Source organism: Oncorhynchus mykiss, chromosome 7 (genome assembly GCF_057628025.1).
Source record: "Oncorhynchus mykiss isolate SJ-2025 chromosome 7, ASM5762802v1, whole genome shotgun sequence".
In the NCBI taxonomy this organism is placed as follows: Eukaryota; Metazoa; Chordata; class Actinopteri; order Salmoniformes; family Salmonidae; genus Oncorhynchus; species Oncorhynchus mykiss.
Window position 1 is genome coordinate 25,248,366 of NC_143028.1, and position 27,089 is coordinate 25,275,454.

The 27,089-nt window shown below is 41.7% G+C and overlaps 1 protein-coding gene and 1 long non-coding RNA gene across 4 annotated transcripts in view; one reads left to right on the forward strand and one right to left on the reverse strand.

Moving 5' to 3' along the window:
- Positions 1–26,035, reverse strand: part of LOC118965350 (uncharacterized) — a 38,094-nt gene extending 12,059 nt beyond the window's left edge. Inside the window, exon 1 of one of the 3 annotated variants that reach the window (XR_016497146.1) lies at positions 25,178–26,035. Coding sequence is in view for 2 of the 3 variants with exons in the window: in XM_090240571.1 (XP_090096697.1) it covers positions 25,178–25,469 (292 nt within the window). In the remaining variant the exon portion in view is untranslated. The remainder of the gene's footprint in view (positions 1–25,177) is intronic. The other 2 variants (XM_090240571.1, XM_090240572.1) reach the window with 2 other exon arrangements.
- LOC149982494 (uncharacterized) overlaps positions 10,369–27,089 on the forward strand; it is a 493,843-nt gene continuing 477,122 nt past the window's right edge. The window contains exons 1-2 of the long non-coding RNA XR_016497150.1: positions 10,369–11,220; positions 11,589–11,650. This is a non-coding gene — a long non-coding RNA (uncharacterized LOC149982494). The remainder of the gene's footprint in view (positions 11,221–11,588; positions 11,651–27,089) is intronic.

Here is a 27,089-nt window from a genome sequence, read left to right on the forward strand (position 1 = left end):
AGCTTTGCGACAGTATCAAAATGACATTTTGGAATGTTCTTATTTTCCTCAATTAAGTTGGAAAAATAGGATGATCTAGCTAGTCAGAAGACTTCCAGTTTGGTGTGGCGCCATTTCTGTTCCAATTTTCTGGAAGCTTGCTTCAGAGCTCTGGTACTTTCTGTATACCAGGGAGCTAGTTTCTTATGACAAATGTTTTTAGTTTTTAGGGGTGCAACTGCATCTAGGCTATTGCGCAAGGTTAAATTGAGTTCCTCAGTTAGGTGGTTAACTGATTTTTGTCCTCTGATGTCCTTGGGTAGGCAGAGGGAGTCTGTAAGGGCATCAAGGAATCTTTGTTTTGTCTGAGAATTTATCGCACAACTTTTGATGCTCCTTGGTTGGGGTCTGAGCAGATTATTTGTTGCGATTGCAAACGTAATAAAATGGTGGTCCGATAGTCCAGGATTATGAGGAAAAACATTAAGATCCACAACATTTATTCCATGGGACAAAACTAGGTCCAGAGTATGACTGTGTCAGTGAGTTGGTCCAGAGACATGTTGGACAAAACCCACTGAGTCAATGATGGCTCCGAAAGCCTTTTAGAGTGGGTCTGTGGACTTTTCCATGTGAATATTAAAATCACCAAAATTAAAATATTATCTGCTATGACTACAAGGTTTGATAGGAATTCAGGGAACTCAGTGAGGAGTGCTGTATATGGCCCAGGAGGCCTGTAAACAGTAGCTATAAAAATTGATTGAGTAGGCTGCATAGATTTCATGACTAGAAGCTCAAAAGACGAAAACTTCATTTTTTGTTTTTAAATTGAAATTTGCTATCGTAAATGTTAGCAACACCTCTGCCTTTGCGGGATGCATGGGGGATATGGTCACTAGTGTAACCAGGAGGTGAGGCCTCATTTAACACAATAAATTCATCAGGCTTAAGCCATGTTTCAGTCAGGCCAATCACATCAAGATTATGATCAGTGATTAGTTCATTGACCATAACTGCCTTTGAAGTGAGGGATCTAACATTAAGTAGCCCTATTTTGAGATGTGAGGTATCACGATCTCTTTCAATAATGGCAGGAATGGGGGAGGTCTTTATCCTAGTGAGATTGCTAAGGCGAACACCGCCATGTTTAGTTTTGACCAACCTAGGTCGAGGCACAGACACGGTCTCAATGGGGATAGCTGAGCTGACTACACTGACTATCCTAGTGGCAGACTCCACTAAGCTGGCAGGCTGGCTAACAACATGTAATGTCATGAAATGTGAGATGCGTGTGTCTGCCACCCCACCCCAACCCACATGAAATAGCCTATTTGAGGCTGTTGAGAGGGCAGGATCACATCAATGGCCAAAGTGAAATGGAGACAGTAGATACAGCTGGTCTGTTGTAATATAATAAAGACAGTAGATCTAGCTGGTCTGTCATAATATAATAGAGACAGTAGATCTAGCTGAAATGTCATAATATAAAAGAGACAGGAGATCTAGCAGGTAATAATAATATCATAATATATTCAACCTTCAACTCTCTATATATATCTGTTTATTATACCTGTTGATACATGGCTCATATGTGAAACTATTCTAACTGAACATTTTCTTTCACAGTGACACTGATGCCGAATGGGAGTCTTATCCGGTGTCCTGTGTGAATTTAAGTATGCTCTCTCTAATTCTCTCTTTCTCTCTCTCGGAGGACCTGAACCTTAGGACCATGCGTCAGGACTACCTGGCATGATGACTCTTTGCTGTCCCCAGTCCATCTGGCCTTGCCGCTGTTCCAATTTCAACTGTTTGGTATTTTGTATATAGTTATTTGTTTCAAAATGTATACCTTCACCAATTTGGCCACTTGGGTACATTTGGGCTACTTGTGTGGGACACCTGGGTGACTTCATGATAAATTGCATGTAGCACACTCATTTTGGAAGTTATCATTCTGAAACTTTGCACAAGTACTGTTGCCCTCTTATATTTTTCACTGAAATTGTCCCCATCATCCTATCTGAATGTTTGTTATTTCTTGTTCATTTTAAAGATGATGATATAAAAATAAAAAATGTATGTTTTTTTTCATTGTTTTATCTAAACCAGATCTATTGTGTTATATTTGTTATATTCTACACAAACTTCATAGTGTTTTCTTTCATATGGTACCAAGAATATGCATATCCTTGGTTCTGTGCCTGAGCTACAGGCTTTTATATTTGGGTGTCTTCAGGCGGATATTGCACAAAGTAGGGGGGGGGGGGGGAGCTGTAAGAGGTTAAGGAGATTCTGTCTCAGAGGAAAAGGCGTCACGTAGGTCTCTCTTTTAAATTCCTAAAAATCCAGTAATGCTAAGAACTTTTGAATTCAGTAAATTGCATGCATGCTTGTGTTTTGGGGGTTGTTAAATGTAAATGTATAGGTGCATTTGTAAGGACTAAGTATGGAGGCAGGGAGACCTTGCTGGTGTCGGGTATTTAGCTGAGGGGGCTTGCATTTACTCTGGTCGGACCATTTGAACGGACCCACGTGTGGGGCCAGACTGGTGTGTTTGTTTGCTCTCTCTGACTGAACTGCCTGGCCTGGTGTGGGGCTGCTGCTGCCTGCCCATATGGTCAGAAACAAATCAATAAGTAGGTAGAAAAGTCCACGAATACCGCCCTTTAAAAAAGAAGATTAGAAAGGGGTCTGCTTGGGTGGCATTCATGGTTACCGCCCCAATAAAGAGGGGGTCTGCTCGGATGAATAGCTAGAGTGCAGAAAAACGTCAGCCCGATTTGGCGAAGTTAAACTGCAAAACAAATCCTGCGGATTCAACGCTCCATCTGTCTGAACGGGGGTCTCTAAATGAGCAGGTCACGCCATAATACAGCTCTGAGAATAAAATGAATAAATAACAGCAACAGAGGTCTGCATTGGATGGGTGAATAGGGTATGAAGACAGGCTGACCCGATTAGGCAGTAGTGTTGTATGCCGTGAAGAAACCTATAGGATAAAGACCAGCTTAAGAAATCATAGGTCATTTTAGGTAAAACGTAGTGTGTGAATGAACAAGTGTGAGTAAACGAATTGTGAAAAATTGTGTGTGTGTGTGTGTGTGTGTGTGTGTGTGTGTGCTGGTCAGGGAAAGGAATGCGCAAGCCCCTCTGTGACAGTTGACTGAGTGTAATTTGAGAATGAGAGTGCATTTAACTCTCACTGAGAGGAGGAGATCGATGTTGGACAGAAAAAAGCTATGAAAAGATAGAACATCGACATAATAAATGTGTTAATAACTATTCTGGAATGCATAGAACTTGTTACAAAGTAATAAACAAGGCACATAGTATATAACAGTGTGTGAGAGATAAAATATACAGATAAGCACAATACTATGTGGTTAAAATAAACCTAGGCTGTCTAGAATAAATAGTGAAAACAAATACATAAAAATAGCAACGTGGTATAGTCTAGAGTATATAGAGGAAACAGCACTCTGTAGCAGCAGAAACCTGTAGGATAATTATACCTTGAAGCAAAGGCAGAGATGTAAGATTTCCGAAACTAGGATAGAGAGTGAGTCTGAAAAAGTAGAGAAATGATAAATTAGAAATAAAAACAATAAGTAACAATAAAATAGGATACAGTAAGTAAATAAAGAGATAAGAAAGTGTAGATATTATAAATAGCTGAATTAGAAGGGGAAAATGTATTAAATAGGATTTAATACACTGAATAAAGTTAATGTAATAAGTACTGTTAAAATGAATAGAACATAATATAACCCCTATGCAGAGTATAAATAATAATGATATCTGTGAATGGGATAAAGGCACAGTGATATTTGTGGTACTGTACTAGAATAAGACATTAAGTCTTCTGTAGTATTCAGTAATACAGTTGCAGACATTATAGAGTAGGCTTTAATAGGAGGTATTAAGTGCTGTAACTAATTAATTATTATCTGGGAAAGTGGGTAGCCCTACCTTGGGAAATAGTTATTAAAAGGGAGTGTTTAGGAAAAATAAATAAATAGGAGCATGGAAACATACGGACTGTTTCTCCCTGGAATTTAGAGATAGCGAAATTTAATAAATCCATGGAGTCGCTGAAAGAAGCGCACGTTAATTCTACCAATTCGGCTTGAATATGAAAGAGCAAACTGGATAATGTAGGGCAACATTACCCGGTAAACAGGATAAATAAAATAAACGATTAAGGGAGGCAATAATGAATTGGAACAATCGGTTTGATGTTAATTAACATTCTATCATCAGAAAATACATTACGATGGGGGACAGATATGATTCTGCTTGCCCTCGCAGACGTGTGAGTGGTTAGCAGAGCTATAGAGAATATATCAGCATAAGAAAATAGCTCCCTGTTTTAGATGTGGAGCTAATGGGTATGGGAAGAATGAGTGTAAGGTAGCACTGGAACTTAGTGCGGTAGCAGAGAATGCCGCTATACAGGAGTTTGCATCTTTTTCAAAAGAGCAACAACTAATCGTTTTTGAGGTTAGTAAGAATGGAATTTTCACCAAGCAGTGTATAGTCTCTGATCGATCAATAAGTGGTTCATAGAGATTACAGTTTATATGTGATGAAATAGGTACTAGATCACGTTTTACCTAACTTCTAGTAAAGTACCGATGGGATTTACTAATAGTCCCACGTGGTATCATTTTGCATTGAAACAATAGTTTCAGTGATGATAAAATACGTGGATGATTTCTTATTAGCGTCAAAAGACGTGAAAATAAACGTATATGAAAAATCACCACCTTGGTAAAATTAGTTGGAGGAAAAGAAACATGTAACATATTTGGTGTTTTCCATTTCTAAGGGCAAGATACAGATAACCTGGGATCAGGAAGAAACTATGCGTTCTGTGGCATGGCTAAAACTTTTATCGCATGATCAAATAAAAAAAAATAAAAGGGGATTTTAATTGTGTTAGACATTCTATACCGTCATTCTCTGAAACTGCTAAGACGCGTATAGAATTAAATCAATATATCAGTAATACTATTGGCTTGCTGATTAAAAGGTAACATTGTGAATGTTAACGAAATGTACACTGTCTTTTCCAGAAGAAGGGGTTTCATTTTCTCTGGTCAAAATGTCCTTGGAGACTGTGATATTGGGAAAAGAAGTTAGTGATAGTCTGCCGCTTTAAAAGTAAACCTATCTGGATAAGGCTATAAATGGAGTTCCGGTTAAGTGAGGCTAGTTCCTGTGTGTTCTTAACCTATGGTTCACTAGTAGGTGCACACCATATACCGGGAATGAATATGCGTTAGTGGACTTATTTTGAAAGGGGTCCTTTTCAATTCAGTTTTAAACTGGGTATACAGAAAGATGGAAATGTTTTTGAAAATGTTTTAAAATGTTTCTTAAGAAAAGGGAGTGGAAACATTTTAATGGTGTCAAATGCCCTGAATCCTAAGAATTTCCTGTGAGGACTGATCAACTTCACTAGAAATTGTTGGAACAGGTGGGATTTAATTATAAAATGACTAAGAAACACCAGTCTCTACTCAAAGTGTACAATTACTTTGAAATTATATTATTTCCTTAGGAAAATGTTGAAGGGATGTAATCTTAAATTGACTAGTTACTCAAATATGTTTATTTTTTATTTAACATGTGTTCATAGGAAAACTTATCAGTTCCCTGGGGTTGTGGTCTTTGGGTAAATACACAAATGTGCTTTGTTCATTCTGCATATAGAAGGGAAATGTGTAAACAAGGGATGACAGTTACTCCAAATGGTTTATGATATAAGTACTGGGATAATTTCATTTTGTGTTTCAACAAAATTTGCAACATTGGAATATTGGAGTGTGGGTTTCTGCAAGGGTTATGTTGATAACCACATCATTTGTAAACTCGTCTGAGAGATCGCCAGTAGAATAAGGGAGGTATCATGGAAGGTGACGTCAGAATGCACCGTACTGGCTGAAGAGTGAGGGTTAACTGTGTCTGATGACCTGTGAACTATACCTGAAATAAACATGCTGGAATGATGTGTGTTGAATTAAGAAGGTTGAATTTGAGTTAAAAGTAAGCACTAAGGACTGTTATTCTGAATTTGGATTGGACAATTTATACAACTTTTTAGTTATGATTTGGATATAAAACTTTAAATTTACTAGGCCTAGGGAAGCTCTGGAAACTAATCCTGAGGCAGGGAGATTGACAGAATTGACAGAATATTAGATTAAAGGTTTTGTTTCTTTTGTTTTATTATGTCATTAGAATTTGAATGTTAAATTGTATTGATATAATTAATTGAATAAAAGGTTTATAGTCTGTTTTGCGATAACACCCAAGGATGGAGAAGAAAGGGACCAACATAACATGGGCATAGAACTAAATGGATGGACGTTTTTCCTGGGTTTAGTTACATTACGAGCAGTGGTAATTTATTGAAAAATGCAGTTATTATAATTTATTTTCTCTTTTTTCTTGGTTGGTCAATTTATTTTTGTTTTGAGGAACATAAGTGTGTATATTGTTCCTGAGGAGGGACTGTTATAAATTGACTAAAATTGAGTTGAGAATGTTTTAGTATGTATCAAACTATGGAAGGAAAATAGGAGGAGTGACATGTGTTATGGGAACTGCATTGGGGATCTGAGGGGGCTCATACATGAAGGTTATGGTAGCGGAGGGGTGTTATTTCTAGAAACTATGTATATTATTAGAGAAGATACCCCACAGAAAAGGAAGGACAGCAGGCTGTGTAAAATGTAGATATAAAATATAGGGACAATTCTAAAGTAAATTGAACATTACACATACAGTGGGGCAAAAAAGTATTTAGTCAGCCACCAATTGTGCAAGTTCTCCCACTTAAAAAGATGAGAGAGGCCTGTAATTATCATCATAGGTACACTTCAACTATGACAGACAAAATGAGAAAAAAAATCCAGAAAATCACATTGTAGGATTTTTTATGAATTTATTTGCAAATTATGGTGGAAAATAAGTATTTGGTTACCTACAAACAAGCAAGTTTTCTGGCTCTCACAGACCTGTAACTTCTTCTGTAAGAGGCTCCTCTGTCCTCCACTCGTTACCTGTATTAATGGCACCTGTTTGAACTTGTTATCAGTATAAAAGACACCTGTCCACAACCTTAAACAGTCACACTCCAAACGCCACTATGGCCAAGACCAAAGAGCTGTCAAAGGACACCAGAAACAAAATTGTAGACCTGCACCAGGCTGGGAAGACTGAATCTGCAATAGGTAAGCAGCTTGGTTTGAAGAAATCAACTGTGGGAGCAATTATTAGGAAATGGAAGACATACAAGACCACTGATAATCTCCCTCAATCTGGGGCTCCACGCAAGATCTCACCCCGTGGGGTCAAAATGATCCCAAGAACGGTGAGCAAAAATCCCAGAACCACACGGGGGGACCTAGTGAATGACCTGCAGAGAGCTGGGACCAAAGTAACAAAGCCTACCATCAGTAACACACTACGCCGCCAGGGACTCAAATCCTGCAGTGCCAGACATGTCCCCCTGCTTAAGCCAGTACATGTCCAGGCCCGTCTGAAGTTTGCTAGAGAGCATTTGGATGATCCAGAAGATTGGGAGAATGTCATATGGCCAGATGAAACGAAAATACAACTTTTTGGCAAAAACTCAAACTCGTCGTGTTTGGAGGACAAAGAATGCTGAGTTGCATCCAAAGAAGACCATACCTACTGTGAAGCATGGGGGTGGAAACATCATGCTTTGGGGCTGTTTTTCTGCAAAGGGACCAGGACGACTGATACGTGTAAAGAAAAGAATGAATGGGGCCATGTATCGTGAGATTTTGAGTGAAAACCTCCTTCCATCAGCAAGGGCATTGAAGATGAAACGTGGCTGGGTCTTTCAGCATGACAATGATCCCAAACACACCGCCCGGGCAACGATGGAGTGCTCTAAAGGAGATCTGCATGGAGGAATGGGCCAAAATACCAGCAACAGTGTGTGAAAACCTTGTGAAGACTTACATAAAACAATTTGACCTCTGTCATTGCCAACAAAGGGTATATAACAAAGTATTGAGATAAACTTTTGTTATTGACCAAATACTTATTTTCCACCATAATTTGTTGTGGCTGACTAAATACTTTTTTGCCCCACTGTATATATATATAGTGTTTTATGACAAAACGTTTTTTACAAATCCGTCAAGACACCAACTTAGACTTTACCGAGAAATGCTTTAATTACAAGCTCTTAACCAACAGCGCAGTTCAAGAACATTTACCAAGTAGACTAAAATATAAAGTAACACAATGAGAATAACAATATCGAGGCTATATACAGGGGGCACCGGTACCGAGTCAGTGTGGAGGCTATATACAGGGGGCACCGGTATCGAGTCAGTGTGCGGGGGCACAGGCTAGTTGAGGTAATCTGTACATGAAGGTGGGGGCGTAGTGACTATGCATAGGTAACAAACAACCAGTGAGTAGTAGCAGTGCACAAAAGGGAGGGGGGTGGGGAGGTCAATGTAAATTGTCCGGTGGTAATTGTGGGTCGTCAGCTACATGGGAAACACCTGGGCCCGGTGTCTACCAGGATAAATACACCACTTCCCCATTCATGGAGGAGACTCTCTCCATGCAGACACTTTGATAGTTTTTGTTGTGTTTCTTGGTGGTTTTTGGTTGTTTGCCTTAGCACCTTTCAAAACCCTGCATTATCACATTCACGCATGCAAAACACTCACTTACACTACTGATTACTGATTACACACACCATTGTATATTTTCCTTAGTTGCTTTAGTTAATAAATATATATTTTGTTACTCCTTATCTCCACGTTGTCTCCCTTTTGTTACGGGCATTGAGCCGGTTCGTGACAAGTGGGGGCTCATTCGGGATATTTGAACTATTGGTTTGGGAGACCGTGGAGGTACGTGTTTGGTTTGCATATTGTGTTTGAGTTTGATAGGCCCAGTATTGGTTGCCTTTGTTTGGTTTGTGTGCTGCGTTGGAGAGAGTATAATGGTTAGTTTCCAGGCCCTGCCTAGCCTGGAAACTCTTGTTCTACTTTCTGTTGGGATGTCAGTCTGAGGTGCGTAATCGGCTGTGTACCTCGGGAGATTTGGGTAGGGTTGTGGAACTTGCTACCCGGAGTTATAGCCTTTTTCCCCTGATAGGCTTAGCGACATGTTTCATTTTTTGGAATATGTTGGGCATGGTTAATGTTTGTTATTTTTGTGTGGTGTCTGTGGACTGAGCAGTTGTCTCGGGGGCACATCCATGGCTTGGTGGAATTTGCCAGCATGCTGGGGAGTTTTTCCTTGCCAGCGGGCTACAGTGCGTAAATTCCCACCGCAAATCCGCACGAAGACTAGGGTTGAGTTATTGTAGGTTTTGGGGAAGCTCCGTATCTCATCTCTCTTCTGTGGTGCTCAGGGTGATTGTCAATTCTCGGGTTGTAGTCTGGTGTGCTCAGCAGAGGGGAAGAGCGAGAATTTTTTTGTGTGACTATGGTGTCTTATGTAGATGAGTTCATTCGCTTTCCATCGGAGGAATTGTTAGATTTAGGTACTAAAGAACAGCTGTTGAAGGTCGCTGAACACTACAAGGTTGAGATTAGTGATAAACGTTTAAAGAATTCTATTAGGGTGATATTGAAGGCCAATCTGATGGAGAGTGGTATTTTTGAAGTTACCACTGGGCCAGCCTCTGCTGAGGATCTGTCGTCTCCCCATAACGTTACAATGGCCATTCCATTGGTTAGTCCTAGTAGTCTTCTTTTTGAACAGCAGAAAGAACTGCTTCTGTTACAGCTGGAGCATGATCGTGAGAAGAGAGAGCATGATCGGCAGCATTATCGTGAGAAGCTAGAGCATGATCGTGAGAAGCTAGAGCATGATCGTGTAAAGTATGTAAAGGAATTGGCATTTAAACAAGATATGAAGCGTGCTAAAATCAAGTTGCAACAAGAACGTATAGAGTTGGTTAGGGAAGGAAAGATCTCAGGGGAGAGTTTGTTTTGGGAAGGTGACCCAGATTTACCTAGGGGTATTTCCTCTTTTGGTCGTGCCCCAGAGACATTTGATATTGTTGGGAACTTACGGTTATTGCCTCAGTTTAATGAAAGGGACCCCGAGACATTATTTTCGTTGTTTGAGCGGGTTGCTGACGCTAGGAGTTGGCCTGATTCTGACCGCACTTTAATGTTGCAGTGTGTGCTGACTGGTAAAGCGCAGGAAGCATATTCAGCTGTTAGTGTACACGACAGTGCCAGTTATGATAAAGTTAAAACAGCTGTGTTACAGATTTATGAATTGGTCCCTGAGGCTTACCGCCAACGATTTAGAACATTAAAAAGGGATGATAAGCAGATTCATGTTGAGTTTGCGCGACAATTATCTTTACAGTTTAATCGCTGGTGTTCCGCCTCTGCAGTTGTGACTTTCCAAGGGCTGTGTGATCTGATTATGTTAGAGCAATTTAAGGATACAATTCCTGATCGTATTGCCACGTACATTAACCAGTTAGAGCTCTAGGGGCGCTATTTCATTTTTGGATAAAAAACGTTCCCGTTTTAAGCGCGATATTTTGTCACGAAAAGATGCTCGACTATGCATATTCTTGACAGTTTTGGAAAGAAAACACTCTGAAGTTTCAGAATCTGCAAAGATTTTGTCTGTAAGTGCCCCAGAACTCATTCTACAGGCGAAACCAAGATGATGCATCACCCAGGAATTAGCAGAATTTCTGAAGCTCTGTTTTCCATTCTCTCCTTATATGGCTGTGATTGCGCAACGAATGAGCCTACACTTTCTGTCGTTCGCCCAAGGTCTTAGCAGCATTGTGACGTATTTGTAGGCATATCATTGGAAGATTGACCATAAGAGACTACATTTTCCAAGTGTCCGCCTGGTGTCCTGCGTCGAATTCGGTGCGCAATTGCCAGCTGCTTCTACTTTACCATTTGATTCAGGGGAGAAAGCATGTGTCCAAGAACGATGTATCAATAAAGAGATATGTGAAAAACACCTTGATGATTGATTCTAAACAACGTTTGCCATGTTTTCAGTCGATATTATGGAGTTAATTTGGAAAAAAGTTTGCGTTTTGAGGACTGAATTTATGGATTTTTTTTGGTAGCCAAATGTGATGTATAAAACGGAGCTATTTCTAATACACAAGGAATCTTTTTGGAAAAACTGAGCATCTGCTATCTAACTGAGAGTATCCTCATTGAAAACATCAGAAGTTCTTCAAAGGTAAATGATTTTATTTGAAGGCTTTTATGTTTTTGTTAATGTTGCGTGCTGGATGCTAACGCTAATGCTAACGCTAAATGCTAACGCGAAATGCTAACTCTAGCTAGCTACTTTTACACAAATTATTGTTTTCCTATGGTTGAGAAGCATATTTTGAAAATCTGAGATGACAGTGTTGTTTACAAAAGGCTAAGCTTGAGAGCTAGCATATTTATTTCATTTCATTTGCGATTTTCATAAATAGTTAACGTTGTGTTATGCTAATGAGCTTGCTGATAGATTTACACAATCCTGGATACAGGGGTTTTTTCATAGCTAAACGTGACGCAGAAAACGGAGCGATTTGTCCTAAACAAATAATCTTTCAGGAAAAACTGAACATTTGCTATCTGAGAGTCTCCTCATTGAAAACATCTGAAGTTCTTCAAAGGTAAATGATTTTTCTGAATGCTTTTCTGTTTTTTTGTGTAAATGTTGCCAGCTGAATGCTAATGCTAAATGCTACGTTAGCCATCAATACTGTTACACAAATGCTTGTTTTGCAATGGTTGAGAAGCATATTTTGAAAATCTGAGATGACAGTGTTGTTAACAAAAGGCTAAGCTTGAGAGCTAGCATATTTATTTCATTTCATTTGCGATTTTCATGAATAGTTAACGTTGCGTTATGGTAATGAGCTTGAGTCTGTATTCACGAACCCGGATCCGGGATGGGGAGATCAGAAAGGTTAACAAACAGAAAGTAAAGAATGCCGTTGAGGCTGCGGTTTTGGCGGACGAGTATGTGTTGACTCAAAAGTGTCTTTGCAGAGCCCCGTATTCGGAAAGAGTGGGGGCAGATTTGGGCTTCGCTCACCGAGATACTTTGGTTCACGGGCAGAGTTCTATTCAACTAGGGTTGAACCTGACTCCCATGGTAAAGCTGACTTTGGGCAGGAGTGTCACTACTGTCAAGGTTCAGGTCATTGGAAAAAACTAATGTCCACTTCTCAGGTCAAAGGGTGCTTATGCTAAATCTAAGCCTACCGCGTTAGCTGCACCTGTTCCACATCAGTTCACTCATGACTCAATTCCTCAAGCCCAGGAGAATAGGAAAATCCATATTGATGCAGGCTATTTACCTTTCATTACGGAAGGTTTTGTGTCTATGTTCAGAAGTAAAGACCTTGTGCCAGTGAAGATCCTGAGAGACACAGGTGCCTCTGAATCATTTGTGTTGGGAGTCTGTGTTACCCTTTTCTGCTGAGACTGATTCGGGGAATAGTGTTCTAATTAGGGGAATAGGTTTGTCAGTCTGAAACACTCTGTCAGTTCCATTGCATAAACTGATGTTGGATTGTGGGCTGGTGAAGGGTGAATTTGTTGTGGGGGTGCGTCCTTCGTTGCCTATTGAGGGTATCGACGTTATCCTTGGGAATAACTTGGCTGGTGAGCGTGTATGGCCTGTCGTGTTTCCATCTCTGGTGGTTTCCACTAAGCCGTCATTTGTTGGGATTCTTGATGAGTGTACAGAGTTTCCCAGAGGTGTTCTCTGCGTGTGCACTGACACGTTCTATGAGCCGTGGCGAACTGGTCACTGCGCCGACTAATGATAATAATACAAAGAAGTATGTCAATGTTTTCCCTGTTATCCCGTTATCTGTAACCCGCTCAGATCTAGTCAATGCGCAACGGGATGACCCCACGTTGGAAGAGTTGCGTGACCAAATTGTGCCTGTAGAACAGTTGGGAGATGTCGCCCATGGCTATTTTCTCCAAGAGGATGTCCTGATGAGAAAGTGGGTGTCTCATGATAGTTGTTTTCTGGGGGAGGCAATTAGTCAGGTTGTTGTACCAGTTAAGCTTCGTGAGTTGGTGTTGGAAACTTCTCACAGCGACGTTGCTGGACATATGGGGGTGAGGAAAACCTACAATCGCATATTAAGACATTTCTTTTGGCCTAGATTAAAGAGGGATGTTTCTGATTTTATCAAAACTTGTCACACCTGTCAATTAACTGGTAAGCCTAATCAAGCTATTAAACCGGTACCATTGTTTCCTATACCTGTACTCAGCCAACCTTTTGAGTATCTGATTATTGACTGTGTGGGTCCTCTGCCTCGTTCTAAAAATGGTAGCAGTTACCTGTTCACTGTGATGTGTCAGACGACTAGGTTTCCAGCTGCCTATCCTCTCCGATCTATCACGACTAAATCTGTGTTAAAAGCTTTGACTCAGTTTCTCTCATTGTTTGGAATCCCTAAGGTCATTCAGAGTGATCAAGGATCTAATTTAACCTCTAATCTGTTTAGTCAGGTTCTTCAACAGCTCCATATTAAACACAATTTGTCTAGCGCCTATCACGCGCAAAGTCAAGGAGCACTGGAACGTTTCCATCAAACACTTAAGTCTTTGTTGAGAGCTTATTGTACTGAGATGGATAAGGATTGGGAGCAGGGGTTGCCTTGGTTACTGTTAGCCGCTAGGGAGGTTTCACAGGAGAGCACGTGTTTCAGTCCAAATGACCTTGTGTTTGGATATAGGGTGTGTGGACTTTTATCTGTTCTCCAGGATGATTGGGAGTCATTGTGTGTGTGTGATTTCTGGCGACGGCTGTATGCCGCTGGTGAAATGGCGAAAGAGAAGTTATCTTCACAGGAGAGGATGAAGGGCATATTTGATCGCCGAACTGAGCCTCGTCACGTTAGTCCGGGTGACCAGGTTCTTGCTCTGCTGCCAATTGTTGGTTCTCCGTTTCAAGCCAAGTTTCAAGGTCCATATACAGTGGTGCGCCAGTACACTGAGCAAAATTATCTAGTTGCCACTCCAGAACGGAGGAAAGCACACCAGCTGTGCCATGTAAATCTGTTAAAAACCCTGTTATGCACGTTCTTCTGAGACTGAAGGACGGTATTCTACAGAGGACGGTAAAACCTGTTCTTTTGGCTGATACCGTTGTTTCCTTGGGTTCTTGTCGTGCTAGATCTGTGCATGAGGAGGAAGATGTTCCTGGTCCTGACGATTGTATATTCCAGGGTAGATTGAAAAATTCAGAAACACTGGATATTTTAGACAGTCTTCTCACTCACCTACCTGTTGATGGGCGGAAAGAGATGGTCTGATTCAGAGATTTCCAGGTTTGTTTTCTGATACACGTACAAACTTAATAGAACATGATATTGACATTGGAGATGCTGACCCCATTCGTCAGCGGTTCTATAGAGTTTCTTCAGAGAAACTACGTTGTCTGGATGCTGAGGTCAAGTACATGCTGGAGAGGAAGATAGCAGAGCCTTCTTTCTCCAGTTGGGCTTCTCCCTGTATCTTGGTCAGTAAACCGGATGGAACAAACCGATTTTGTACGGACTACCCTAAGGTAAACAGTGTCACAAAGCCAGATTCATTTCCTCTTCCTCGGCTGGAGGACTGTGTTGATCAAGTCGGTGCAGCTAAGTTTGTGAGCAAATTTGACCTGTTAAAAGGCTATTGGTGTGACAGGTTAAAGGAAATATTCATTGCCTGTTATACATGAAAAAGTATTAGTAAGTTTATAGTATGTGAGGATCGTAAAACATCTAAGGTTAAAAAGATGCATTCAGTATTAGTTGATAGAGATTGATAACATTCATATAATTGTGTTAACGTTAAAATCTGTCAAAGGGTACGAATTGTGAGTAATGTGTAAACGTTATATTGATTACTTTATTTTGTGGTGCCTAAAAGTGTTAATCTGTGATCTACGAAATGCTCTTAATCTATGAGCCGGAGATTGATTGCTGTGGTCTCCACCCATATTCCTGGGGAAATCGCAGTCTTTTCTCATTGAACTAAAAGTTGCATTGAGAAAACAATACCGTATCACTCTCGTGATTATTTCTCCCCAGTTTTCAGGGGCGTAACATTGGCAGGTGCCACTGACGACTAGGGCACGTGAAATCTCTGCCTTTATTACACCCTTTGGTCTCTACTCGTATTCGGTTATGAGTTTCGGTCTGCGTAATGCACCTGCCACTTTTCAGCGACTTATGAACAGGGTTGTCGCCGGTCTGACCGGGTGCGTTGTTTATCTGGACGATGTAGTGATATATGCAGACACTTGCGAAGAACATCTGTCCCGTATTCAAGCCTTGTTCGAACGTCTGGCTGCGGGTCGCCTCACAATCAATCTGGCTAAATGTGAGTTTGCTCAGGCGACCGTTACATAACTTGGAAAAGTGGTTGGGCAGGGTGAAGTGTGTCCTGTTCGGGCTAAAGTGGTGGCTATTGATGCTTTTCCACCACCAACTACTAAAAAGGAACTGATGCGTTTCTTGGGCATGATTGGTTATTACTGTAGTTTTTGTAATAACTTCTCTACTGTGGTTGCTCCCTTGACAGATATGCTGAAAGCTAAGGCTGTTTACATTTGGTCTACTCGTTGTCAACATGCTTTTGAAGATGCAAAGAGGTTGCTTACCTCAACTCCGGTGCTGGCTGCTCCTCGCATGGATTTGTCATTTACCTTGCAGGTGGATGCTAGTCATGTGGGGGCAGGTGCAGTTTTGCTGTAAGCAGATGTGTCTGGGGTTGAGAGGCCTGTTAGTTTCTTTTCCAAAAAGTTGAACGATTATCAGTTGAACTATTCGGTTATTGAAAAGGAAGCGCTAGCACTCATTTGGGCGTTACAACACTTCGAAGTGTATGTCGGGTCGGGGGTAGTACCTATTGTGGTCTACACCGACCATAACCCCCTCACTTTTTTGAGGTCCATGATGTGTCCAAACCAGAGGATAATGCGATGGTGTTTATTTTTACAATCATTCCATCTCGACACATCCGGGGGACTGAAAACGTGATTGCTGATGCGCTCTCTCGTGCGCCCTGTTCCTAAATGTTTACGTGACTGACCATTGTTTTGTATGGTCATGTTCTCTCTGTCCTGTCTGCTCCCTCCTGGTCTTGTTTTCTTCTTTCCTCTTAAATGTTGCTACCTGTGCGAAGGTTGCTGAGGTCTGTGGAGGAGGTTGGATAGGCAAATTAGAAGTGTGAACACGTAACCCCTCATCAATTTGTGGCGCAGAAGCTGTGTCAATTTGGAACTCAGAGGGTGGTATTTTGTTCGGGGGTCCTTGTTGGAACCCGGTTTTATTGGGGGGGGGGGGGGGAGAATGTAACGACCCTCCCACTCTGTCTGCCGTATACTCTCTTTGTTGTTTCCTTATTAGCATGCTGGTGGGCGGAGTTGGGAGGGTCGTCATCTACATGGGAAACACCTGGGCCCGGTGTCTACCAGGATAAATACACCACTTCCCCATTCATGGAGGAGACTCTCTCCATGCAGATACTTTGATAGTTTTTGTTATGTTTCTTGGTGGTTTTTGGTTGTTTGCCTTAGCACCTTTCAAAACCCTGCATTATCACATTCATGCATGCAAAACACTCACTTACACTACTGATTACTGATTACACACACCATTGTATATTTTCCTTAGTTGCTTTAGTTAATAAATATATATTTTGTTACTCCTTATCTCCACGTTGTCTCCCTTTTGTTACGGGCTTTGAGCCGGTTCGTGACATGATTTTATGAATTGTTCAGCAGACTTATGGCTTGGGGGTAGAAGCTGTTGAGGAGGCTTTTGGTCCAAGTCTACGACTTGGGTGACTGGGGTCTCTGACAATTTTGTGGGCTTTCCTCTGACACCACCTTCTTTCCTGGATGGCAGGAAGCTTAGCCACAGTGATGTACTGGGCCGTTCGCACTACCCTCTGTAGCGCTTTAGGGTCAGATGCCGAGCACTTGCCATTCCAGGCGATGATGCAACCGGTCAGGATGCTCTCGATGGTGCAGCTGTGTTTTCCCAGGCGTTCTCATTTGTTGACTTCTGTAACTGTAAAAGCCTTGGTTTCATGTATGTTAACATCAGAAGCCTCCTCCCTAAATTTGATTTACTCACTGCTTTAGCAACCTTGATGTCCTTGCCATGTCTGAATCCTGGATTTGGAAGGCCACCAAAAATTCAGAAATTTCCATCCCCAACTTCAACATTTTCCGTCAACTTGGAACTGCCAAAGGGGGAGGAGTTGTAATCTACTGCAGAGATGGCCTGCATAGTTCTGTCATACTTTCCAGGTCTATGCCCAAACAGTTCGAGGTTCTAATTTTAAAAATGTATCTCTCCAGAAATGTCTCTCACTGTTGCTGCTTGTTACCGACCCCTCTCTCCCCTCAGCTCCCATCTGTGCCCATGATACCATATGTGACTCGATGGCCCTCATCTATCTTCAAAGTTCGTTCTGTTAGGTTACCTAAACTGGGATATTCTTAACACCCCGGCCATTCTACAATCCAAGCTAGATGCCCTCAATCTCACACAAATTATCAAGGAACCCACTAGGTACAACCCTAAATCTGTAAACATGGGCACCCTCATATTATAGGCACCCTCATAATATCCTGACCAACTTGCCCTCCATATACACCTCTGCTGTTTTCAATCAGGATCTCCGCGATCACTGCCTCATTGTCTGCATCTGTTATGGGTTCGCGGTCAAACGACCAACCCTCATCACTGTCAAACGCTCCCTAAAACACTTCTACGAGCAGGCTTTTCTAATCGACCTGGCCCGGGTATCCTGGAAGGATATTGACCTCATCCCTTCAGTAGGGGATGCCTGGTTGTTCATTAATTGTAATTTCCTCACCACCTTAAATAAGAAGGCCCCTTTCAAAAAATGTAGAACTAAGAACAGATATAGCCCTTGGTTCACTACAGACCTGACTGCCCTCTACCAGCACAAAAACATCCTGTGGCGTACTGCACAAGCGTCAAATATTCCCCACGATATGCAACATTTCAGAGAAGTCAGGAACCAATACACACAGTTAGGACAGCAAATGCTAGCTTTTTCAAACAGAAATTTGCATCCTGTAGCTCTAACTCCAAAATGTTTTGGGACACTGTAAAGTCCATGGAGAATAAGAGCACCTCCTCCCAGCTTCCCACTGCACTGAGGCTAGGGAACACTGTCACCACCGATAAATCCACGATAATCGAGAATTTCAATAAGCATTTCTCTACGGCTGGCCATGCTTTCCTCCTGGCTACCCCAACCCCGGCCAACAGCTCCACACCCCCCCGCAGCTACTTGCCCAAGCCTCCCCAGATTCTCCTTCACCCAAATCCAGATAGCTGATGTTCTGAAAGAGCTGCAAAACCTGGACCCGTACAAATAAGCTGGGCTAGACAATCTGGACCCTCTCTTTCTAAAATATCCGCCGCCATTGTTGCAACCCCTATTCCTAGTCTGTTCAACCTCTCTTTCGTATCGTCCGAGATTCCTAAAGATTGGAATTAAATCTAGAATCGGCTTCCTATTTCGCAATAAAGCCTCCTTCACTCACGCTGCCAAATATACCCTCATAAAACTGACTATCCTTCCGATTCTTGACTTTGGCGATATCATTTACAAAATAGCCTCCAACTCTCTACTCAGCAAAGTGGATGCAGTCTATCACAGTGCCATCAAGCTCCGCCTTCGCTCAGCTCACTGGTCAACATAGCAACACCCACCTTTCGCAAACGCTCCAGCAGGTATGTCTCACTGGTCATCCCCAAAGCCAACACCTCTTTGGCCGCCTTTCCTTCCAGTTCTCTGCTGCCAAGGACTGGAACGAATTGCAAAAATCGCTGAAGTTGGAGACTTATATCTCCCTCACTAAGATAGCATCAGCTATCTGAGCAGCTTACCGCTCGTTGCTGTAAATAGCCCATCCAACTGCCTACCTCATCCCCATATTTTAATTGACTTTGTCTCTTTTGCCATCCAGTATTTCTACTTGCACATCATCATCTGCACATCTATCACTCCAGTGTTAATTTCCAATTTGTAATTACTTCGCTACTATGGCCTATTTATTGCCTTACCTCCTTACTCCATTTGCACACTCTGTATATAGATTTTTCTATTGTGTTATTGACTGTATGTTTGTTTATTCCACGTGTAACTCGGTTGTTTTTTTGTCGCTCTGCTTTGCTTTATCTTGGCCAGATCGCAGTTGTAAATAAGAACTTGTTCTCAACTGGCCACCTGGTTAAATAAAGGTGAAAAAAAAATCTTAACTTTATTGATTTCCAAATGGATACTGTCATTAATGTGGTTCTTTAATGATTACACATAATTCTTAATACTGTAGCAAACATTATATTAAGCAGGACATTCAAACGAGCCTTACAATTATAATCCAAAGTAGTGTGAATGCACTCATAAGCAACCTGGAAATGGAGGTTACCCCCCCTGAGTTTTCCCCCATTCACATTCAGAATACTTTGTGAAAAACTAAAATCTTTGCTCATCATTCTTGCTCCAGGCAGATATTGGAGGCAGATATTGGAGACCAAAAGTCGTCTGGCACACTGCTTAGAATTTCAACAACATGAATAACTTATTTCTAGCCTACAAAAAGTCAATGTTACTACTAAAATATGAATATTCTTGCTCATTTTAAGACAATTGTCAAATAATTTTAACATTCATTACAGACGTCAATTGTTGTACAACGTCATGGCTACGCTGTTGGCATCACAACCATGTGTCTGACTTTGTTGTTCACACAGGAGAGATACAGGACTATCGTACATCCTCTGGGGAGCCTCAACAACCTCATGATGCTGACGAGTCAGAGAAGAGTCTCTCCAGATCAGAACACCTCAAGAAACACCTGCAGAGATCCACAGGGAAGAGAACTCACTGCTGCCTTCTCTTGTCTCTACTCCTACCGTTACAGGGTCTGAGACGCCGAAGCTTCCCACCATTAGCTCTGGAAAATTGAAAACTCTAGTCATTGGCGACTCCATTACCCGCAGTATTAGACTTAAAACGAATCATCCAGCGATCATACACTGTTTACCAGGGGGCAGGGCTACCGACGTTAAGGCTAATCTGAAGATGGTGCTGGCTAAAGCTAAAACTGGCGAGTGTAGAGAGTATAGAGATATTGTTATCCACGTCGGCGCCAACGATGTTAGGATGAAACAGTCAGAGATTGCCGAGCGCAACATAGCTTCAGTGTGTAAATCAGCTATAAAGATGTGTCGGCATCGAGTAATTGTCTCTGGCTCCCTCCCAGTTAGGGGGAGTGATGAGCTCTACTGCAGAGTCTCACAACTCAATCGCTGGTTGAAAACCGTTTTCTGCCCCTCCCAAAAGATAGAATTTGTAGATAATTGGTCCTCTTTCTGGGACTCACCCACAAACAGGACCAAGCCTGACCTGCTGAGGAATGACGGACTCCATCCTAGCTGGAGGGGTGCTCTCATTTTATCTACCAACATAGACAGGGCTCTAACTCCTCTAGCCACAATGAAATAGGGTGCAGGCCAGGCAGCAGGCTGTTAGCCAGCCTGCCAGCATAGTGGAGTCTGCCACTAGCACAGTCAGTGTAGTCAGCTCAGCTATCCCCATTGAGACCGTGTCTGTGCCTCGACCTAGGTTGGGCAAATCTAAACATGGTGGTGTTCGCCTTAGCAATCTCACTAGGATAAAGACCTCCTCCATTCCTGTCATTATTGAAAGAGATCATGATACCTCACATCTCAAAATAGGGCTACTTAATGTTAGATCCCTTACTTCAAAGGCAATTATAGTCAATGAACTAATCACTGATCATAATCTTGATGTGGTTGGCCTGACTGAAACTAGCCTGATGAATTTACTGTGTTAAATGAGACCTCACCTCCTGGCTACACTAGTGACCATCCGCAAAGGCGGAGGTGTTGCTAACATTTACGATAGCAAATTTCAATTTACAAAAAAAAAATGAAGTTTTCGTCTTTTGAGCTTCTAGTCATGAAATCTCTGCAGCCTACTCAATCACTTTTTATAGCTACTGTTTACAGGCCTCCTGGGCCATATACAGCGTTCCTCATTGAGTTCCCTGAATTCCTATCGGACCTTGTAGTCATAGCAGATAATATTCTAATCTTTGGTGACTTTAATATTCACATGGAAAAGTCCACAGACCCACTCCGGAGCCATCATCGACTCAGTGGGTTTTGTCCAACATGTCTCTGGACCTACTCACTGTCACAGTCATACTCTGGACCTAGTTTTGTCCCATGCAATAAATGTTGTGGATCTTAATGTTTTTCCTCATAATCCTGGACTATCGGACCACCATTTTATTACATTTGCAATTGCAACAAATAATCTGCTCAGACCCCAACCAAGGAACATCAAAAGTCGTGCTATAAATTCACAGACAACACAAAGATTCCTTGATGTCCTTCTTGCGCAATACCCTAGATGCAGTTCCACCCCTAAAAACTAAAAACATTTCTCATAAGAAACTAGCCCCCTGGTATACAGAAAATACCCGAGCTCTGAAGCAAGCTTCCAGAAAATTGGAATGGAAATGGCGCCACACCAAACTGGAAGTCTTCCGACTAGCTTGGAAAGACAGTACCGTGCAGTATCGAATAGCCCTTACTGCTGCTCGATCATCCTATTTTTCCAACTTTATTGAGGAAAATAAGAACAACCCGAAATTCCTTTTTGATACTGTCGCAAAGCTAACTAAAAAGCAGCATTCCCCAAGAGAGGATGGCTTTCACTTCAGCAGTAATAAATTCATGAACTTCTTTGAGGAAAAGTTCATGATTATCAGAAAGCAAATTACGGACTCCTCTTTAAATCTGCGTATTCCTTCAGAGCTCAGTTGTCCTGAGTCTGCACAACTCTGCCAGGACCTAGGATCAAGAGAGACGCAAGTGTTTTAGAACTATATCTCTTGACACAATGATGACAATAATCATGGCCTCTAAACCTTCAACCTGCATACTGGACCCTATTCCAACTAAACTACTGAAAGAGCTGCTTCCTGTGCTTGGCCCTCCTATGTTGAACATAATAAACGTCTCTCTATCCACCGGAAGTGTACCAAACTCACTAAAAGTGGCAGTAATAAAGCCTCTCTTGAAAAACCCTAACCTTGACCCAGAAAATATAAAAAACTATTGGCCTATATCGAATCTTCCATCCTTCTCAAAATTCGTAGAAAAGGCTGTTGCGCAGCAACTCACTGCCTTCCTGAAGACAAACAATGTATACGAAATGCTTCAGTCTGGTTTTAGACCCCATCATAGCACTGAGACTGCACTTGTGAAGGTGGTAAATTACCTTTTAATGGCATCAGACCGAGGCTCTGCATCTGTTCTCGTGCTCCTAGACCTTAGTGCTGCTTTTGATACCATCGATCACCACATTCTTTTGGAGAGATTGGAAACCCAAATTGGTCTACACGGACAAGTTCTGGCCTGGTTTAGATCTTATCTGTCGAAAAGATATCAGTTTGTCTCTGTTAATGGTTTGTCCTCTGACAAATCAACTGTAAATTTTGGTGTTCCTCAAGGTTCCGTTTTAGGACCACTATTGTTTTCACTATATGTTTTACCTCTTGGGGATGTCATTCGAAAACATAATGTTAACTTTCACTGCTATGCGGATGACACACAGCTGTACATTTCAATGAAACATGGTGAAGCCCCAAAATTGCCCGCGCTAGAAGCATGTGTTTCAGACATAAGGAAGTGGATGGCTGCAAACGTTCTACTTTTAAACTCGGACAAAACAGAGATGCTTGTTCTAGGTCCCAAGAAACAAAGAGATCTTCTGTTGAATCTGACAATTCATCTTAATGGTTCTACAGTACTCTCAAATAAAACTGTGAAGGACCTCGGCGTTACTCTGGAACCTGATCTCTCTTTTGAAGAACATATCAAGACTGTTTCAAGGACAGCCTGTTTCTCATCTACGTAACATTGCAAAAATCAGAAACTTTCTGCCCTAAAATGATGCAGAAAATTAATCCATGCTTTTGTCACTTCTAGGTTAGACTACTGCAATGCTCTACTTTCCGGCTACCCGGATAAAGCACTAAATAAACTTCAGTTAGTGCTAAATACGGCTGCTAGAATCCTGACTAAAACCAAAAAATTTGATCATATTACTCCAGTGCTAGCCTCCCTACACTGGCTTCCTGTCAAGGCAAGGGCTGATTTCAAGGTTTTACTGCTAACCTACAAAGCATTACATGGGCTTGCTCCTACCTATCTCTCTGATTTGGTCCTCCGTACATACCTACACGTACGCTATGGTCACAAGACGCAAGCCTCCTAATTGTCCCTAGAATTTCAAAGCAAACAGCTGGAGGCAGGGCTTTCTCCTATACAGCTCAATTTTTATGGAATGGTCTGCCTACCCATGTGAGAGATGCAAACTCGGTCTCAACCTTTAAGTCTTTACTGAAGACTCATCTCTTCAGTCGGTCGGTCATATGATTGAGTGTAGTCTGGCCCAGGAGTGTGAAGGTGAATGGAAAGGCTCTGGAGCAACGAACTGCCCTTGCTGTCTCTGCCTGGCCGGTCCCCCTCTTTCCACTGGGATTCTCTGCCTCTAACCCTATTACAGGGGCTGAGTCACTGGCTTACTAGGGCTCTTTCATACCATCCCTAGGAGGGGTGCGTCACTTGAGTGGGTTGAGTCACTGATGTAATCTTCCTGTCTGGGTTGGCGCCCCCTCTTGGGTTGTGCCGTGGCGGAGATCTTTGTGGGCTATACTCGGACTTGTCACAGGATGGTAAGTTGGTGGTTGAAGAAATCCCTCTAGTGGTGTGGGGGCTGTGCTTTGGCAAAGTGGGTGGGGTTATATCCTTCCTGTTTGGCCCTGTCCGGGGGTGTCATCGGATGGGGGCACAGTGTCTCCTGACCCCTCCTGTCTCAGCCTCCAGTATTTATGCTGCAGTAGTTTATGTGTCGGGGGGCTAGGGTCAGTTTGTTATATCTGGAGTACTTCTCCTGTCCTATCCGGTATCCTGTGTGAATTTAAGTATGCTCTCTCTAATTCTCTCTTTCCCTCTTTCTTTCTCTCTCTCAGAGGACCTGAGCCCTAGGACCATGCCTCAGGACTACCTGACATGATGACTGTATTACCTTTTGAGGAGCTGGGGACCCATGCCAAATGTTTTCAGACTCCTGAGGGGGAAAATGTTTTGTTGTGCCCTCTTCACGACTCTCTTGGTATATACTCACGTGGGTGATTAAAAGATGAACTGAGTTCCACACTCCAGTCCAGTTGATGGTGGTAATGCACCTTAAAGTTGGTTGCCAACCGCCATATAAAGTCCAAATAAGAAAAAGAAGCCTGAAGGAATGAGATGACGAGAAACTAATTTGGTTTACGTTTTACCTTTTGTGACTGGTTATCTATTTTGATGTGATATGAAAGTATTGTGTGAACTTATGTTGATGTGATATGAAAGTACAGCGATGTATGTTCCTAGAAATGTATCGCAATTGAGAATCAATTCACATTTAGGTGGATTATTTGACTCTTTTACCTGCCAGAGCCAGTCTACCTCTGAAAAACATACAGTCCTTGGACCTTGAGGAGTAACAGGAGCAGCAATCAGCAGTAGAAACAATAACAAAGCGTACTCCCTGCCCATTTCGGTAAAAAGCTGAGGGATGGTGCTGGAGAAATGCAACCATCCATGATATCAACATGATAGTTTTAACCATGTTTTGAGGATATACAGTGTTTGTTTATATTTACTGACAAACATTGGAGTAAAAAAAAGCTTATATTTTGGGTTCTGATGGGGTACAACAGTTGAACTGAGCTCATGAGGCATTTAAAAGTGAATTCTTCAAGAAACAGATTGGTACATATCATTAATGTATACGTCTCAAAATGGATGTAACAACTGCTGATTGCCCCTTTAAGACTACATATTGGGCTAATCTAATAGGAGATATTGAGGACTACAGTATTTCAGGAATTGTCATTGGATGCATTTGATCAATTGTTAACGTTTTGTTGATGGTCCACTCTTGATGTTCTACACGTTACAGTGTAGCTTCAGCCATTCCTACAGAATAACATTAAAGTGTAGAACCCCTTCACTGCATATTGGTTCAACGACTGCAGAGACGGTACTTACTGGTGTTAAACAGATCTCCAACCTCCTCTTCTTCCTCCAATGTGACAGTAATCTCCCCCTCTTTCACTCCAAACACTGCATCCTCCTGTTTCACTGCCTCCTCTCCATTTACTGTAACATCCTCCTCCTCTTTCACTCTGAACGCGTCTTTCTCTTCTTCTTTCACGGTAACAGCCTCACCCTCTACTTGTTTTTGTATTGTAACATCCTCCTCTTCTTTGACGAGAGCTTCTTTCTCCGTCCAGCAGACCACCTCTTCTTTAACAGGAGGAGAGTAACTTTGTGAACTCATGGTCGGAGATGTTAGCTAGCTAGCATTAGCGACTAGCCTAGTTCTAAGCTAACTTAGCAAACCAGCTAGCTGACAAACAACGTAAATATATAATTAAATGGACCAACAAATACATACGACAGAAGTGTGTTTAATACACAGCGACTAATATACAGCGAAAACAGTGTAAAGAGCGTGAATGTTGTAGCTATGTTTGCAAGAAAGCTACAAAGGTGTATGACAAGCTGTTGTTGTTGAAGGAGCGTCCCGTCCACTAGATTATACGTCACACTGGCAGCGTCGCCTGAACCTAAAAGACGCACATCGCCGTCTGTTGACTGGAGTGGGCAACGCAGTTGAGGAACCAAAAGTGTATTTTTAATTTATTAAGTTTAATATTATATTAAGTCGTTCAAAGAGAAGCATGTGTTGATTGATTCGTGTTTAATGAGGGAGAATTTAAAACAAACTTTATACCCCACTACATATTTGTATTGAACCATACTTCTGCCATGGATTATTTTGACCCCAGAGGCATATCTTTTATCATAGCCAAAAATGTGGTTTATTCAATTCTTCCAATTTTTCATGACTTTGTCAATCAACTTGTTCTTAATAAATCTAAATCACGGGTTAGTGTTTCTGTATCAATATGGACATTTAACAAATTCAAATCCCTTGGAGTCATTTTGACCCCAGCCAAAAGCACCTTTGATAAATAGGATGTTTATTTAAAATCAAAATCAAATCACATTTTATTGGTCACATACACGTGTGTAGCAGATGTTATTGTGTGTGTAGCGAAATGCTTGTGGTTCTAGCTCTGACAGTGCAGTAATATCTAACAAGTGATATCTAACAATTTCACAACATATACCAAATACACACAAATCTAAGTATTTGAATCTAGGTTTCTCTGTAGACATGATCCCTCCCACCAGAGGGTGGAAGGGCACCTGTATCAGGGGTTTTGACCAGATAGACACCTGCAGACACACAGTATAGTGCCTCCCATGTACTCTACTAAGATTGGACTTTTCTATACCACGTATCATGTGACTGTGTACAAAACTGCCAATGGTAGAAAACTCTGCCAGCGGTTGAGAATTCTGCCAGAGGTAGAAAACTCAGCCAGTGGTATACAGTGCATTCGTTAAGTATTCAGACCCCTTCACTTTTTCCACATTTTGTTACGTTACAGCCTTATTCTAAAATTGAATAATTTCCCCCCTCATCAATCTATATACAATACCCCACAATGACATCACAATACCCCATAATGACAAAACCAAAACTTTAAAAAAAAACATTTTTGCAAATGTATTTACTTAAGTATTCAAACCCTTTGCTGTGAGACTCGAAATTGAGCTCAGATCCATCCTGAGTCCATTGATCATCCTTGAGATGTTTCTATAACTTGATTGGAGTCCACTTGTGGTAAATTCAATTGATTAGACATTATTTGGAAAGGCGCACACCTGTCTATATAAGGTTTACAATGCATGTCAGAGCAAAAACTAAGCCATGAGGTCAACGGAATTGTCCATAGAGCTCTGAGACAGGATAGTGTCGAGGCACAGATCTGGGGAAAGGTACCAAAAAATGTCTTCAGCATTGGATGGTCCCCGAGAACACAGTGGC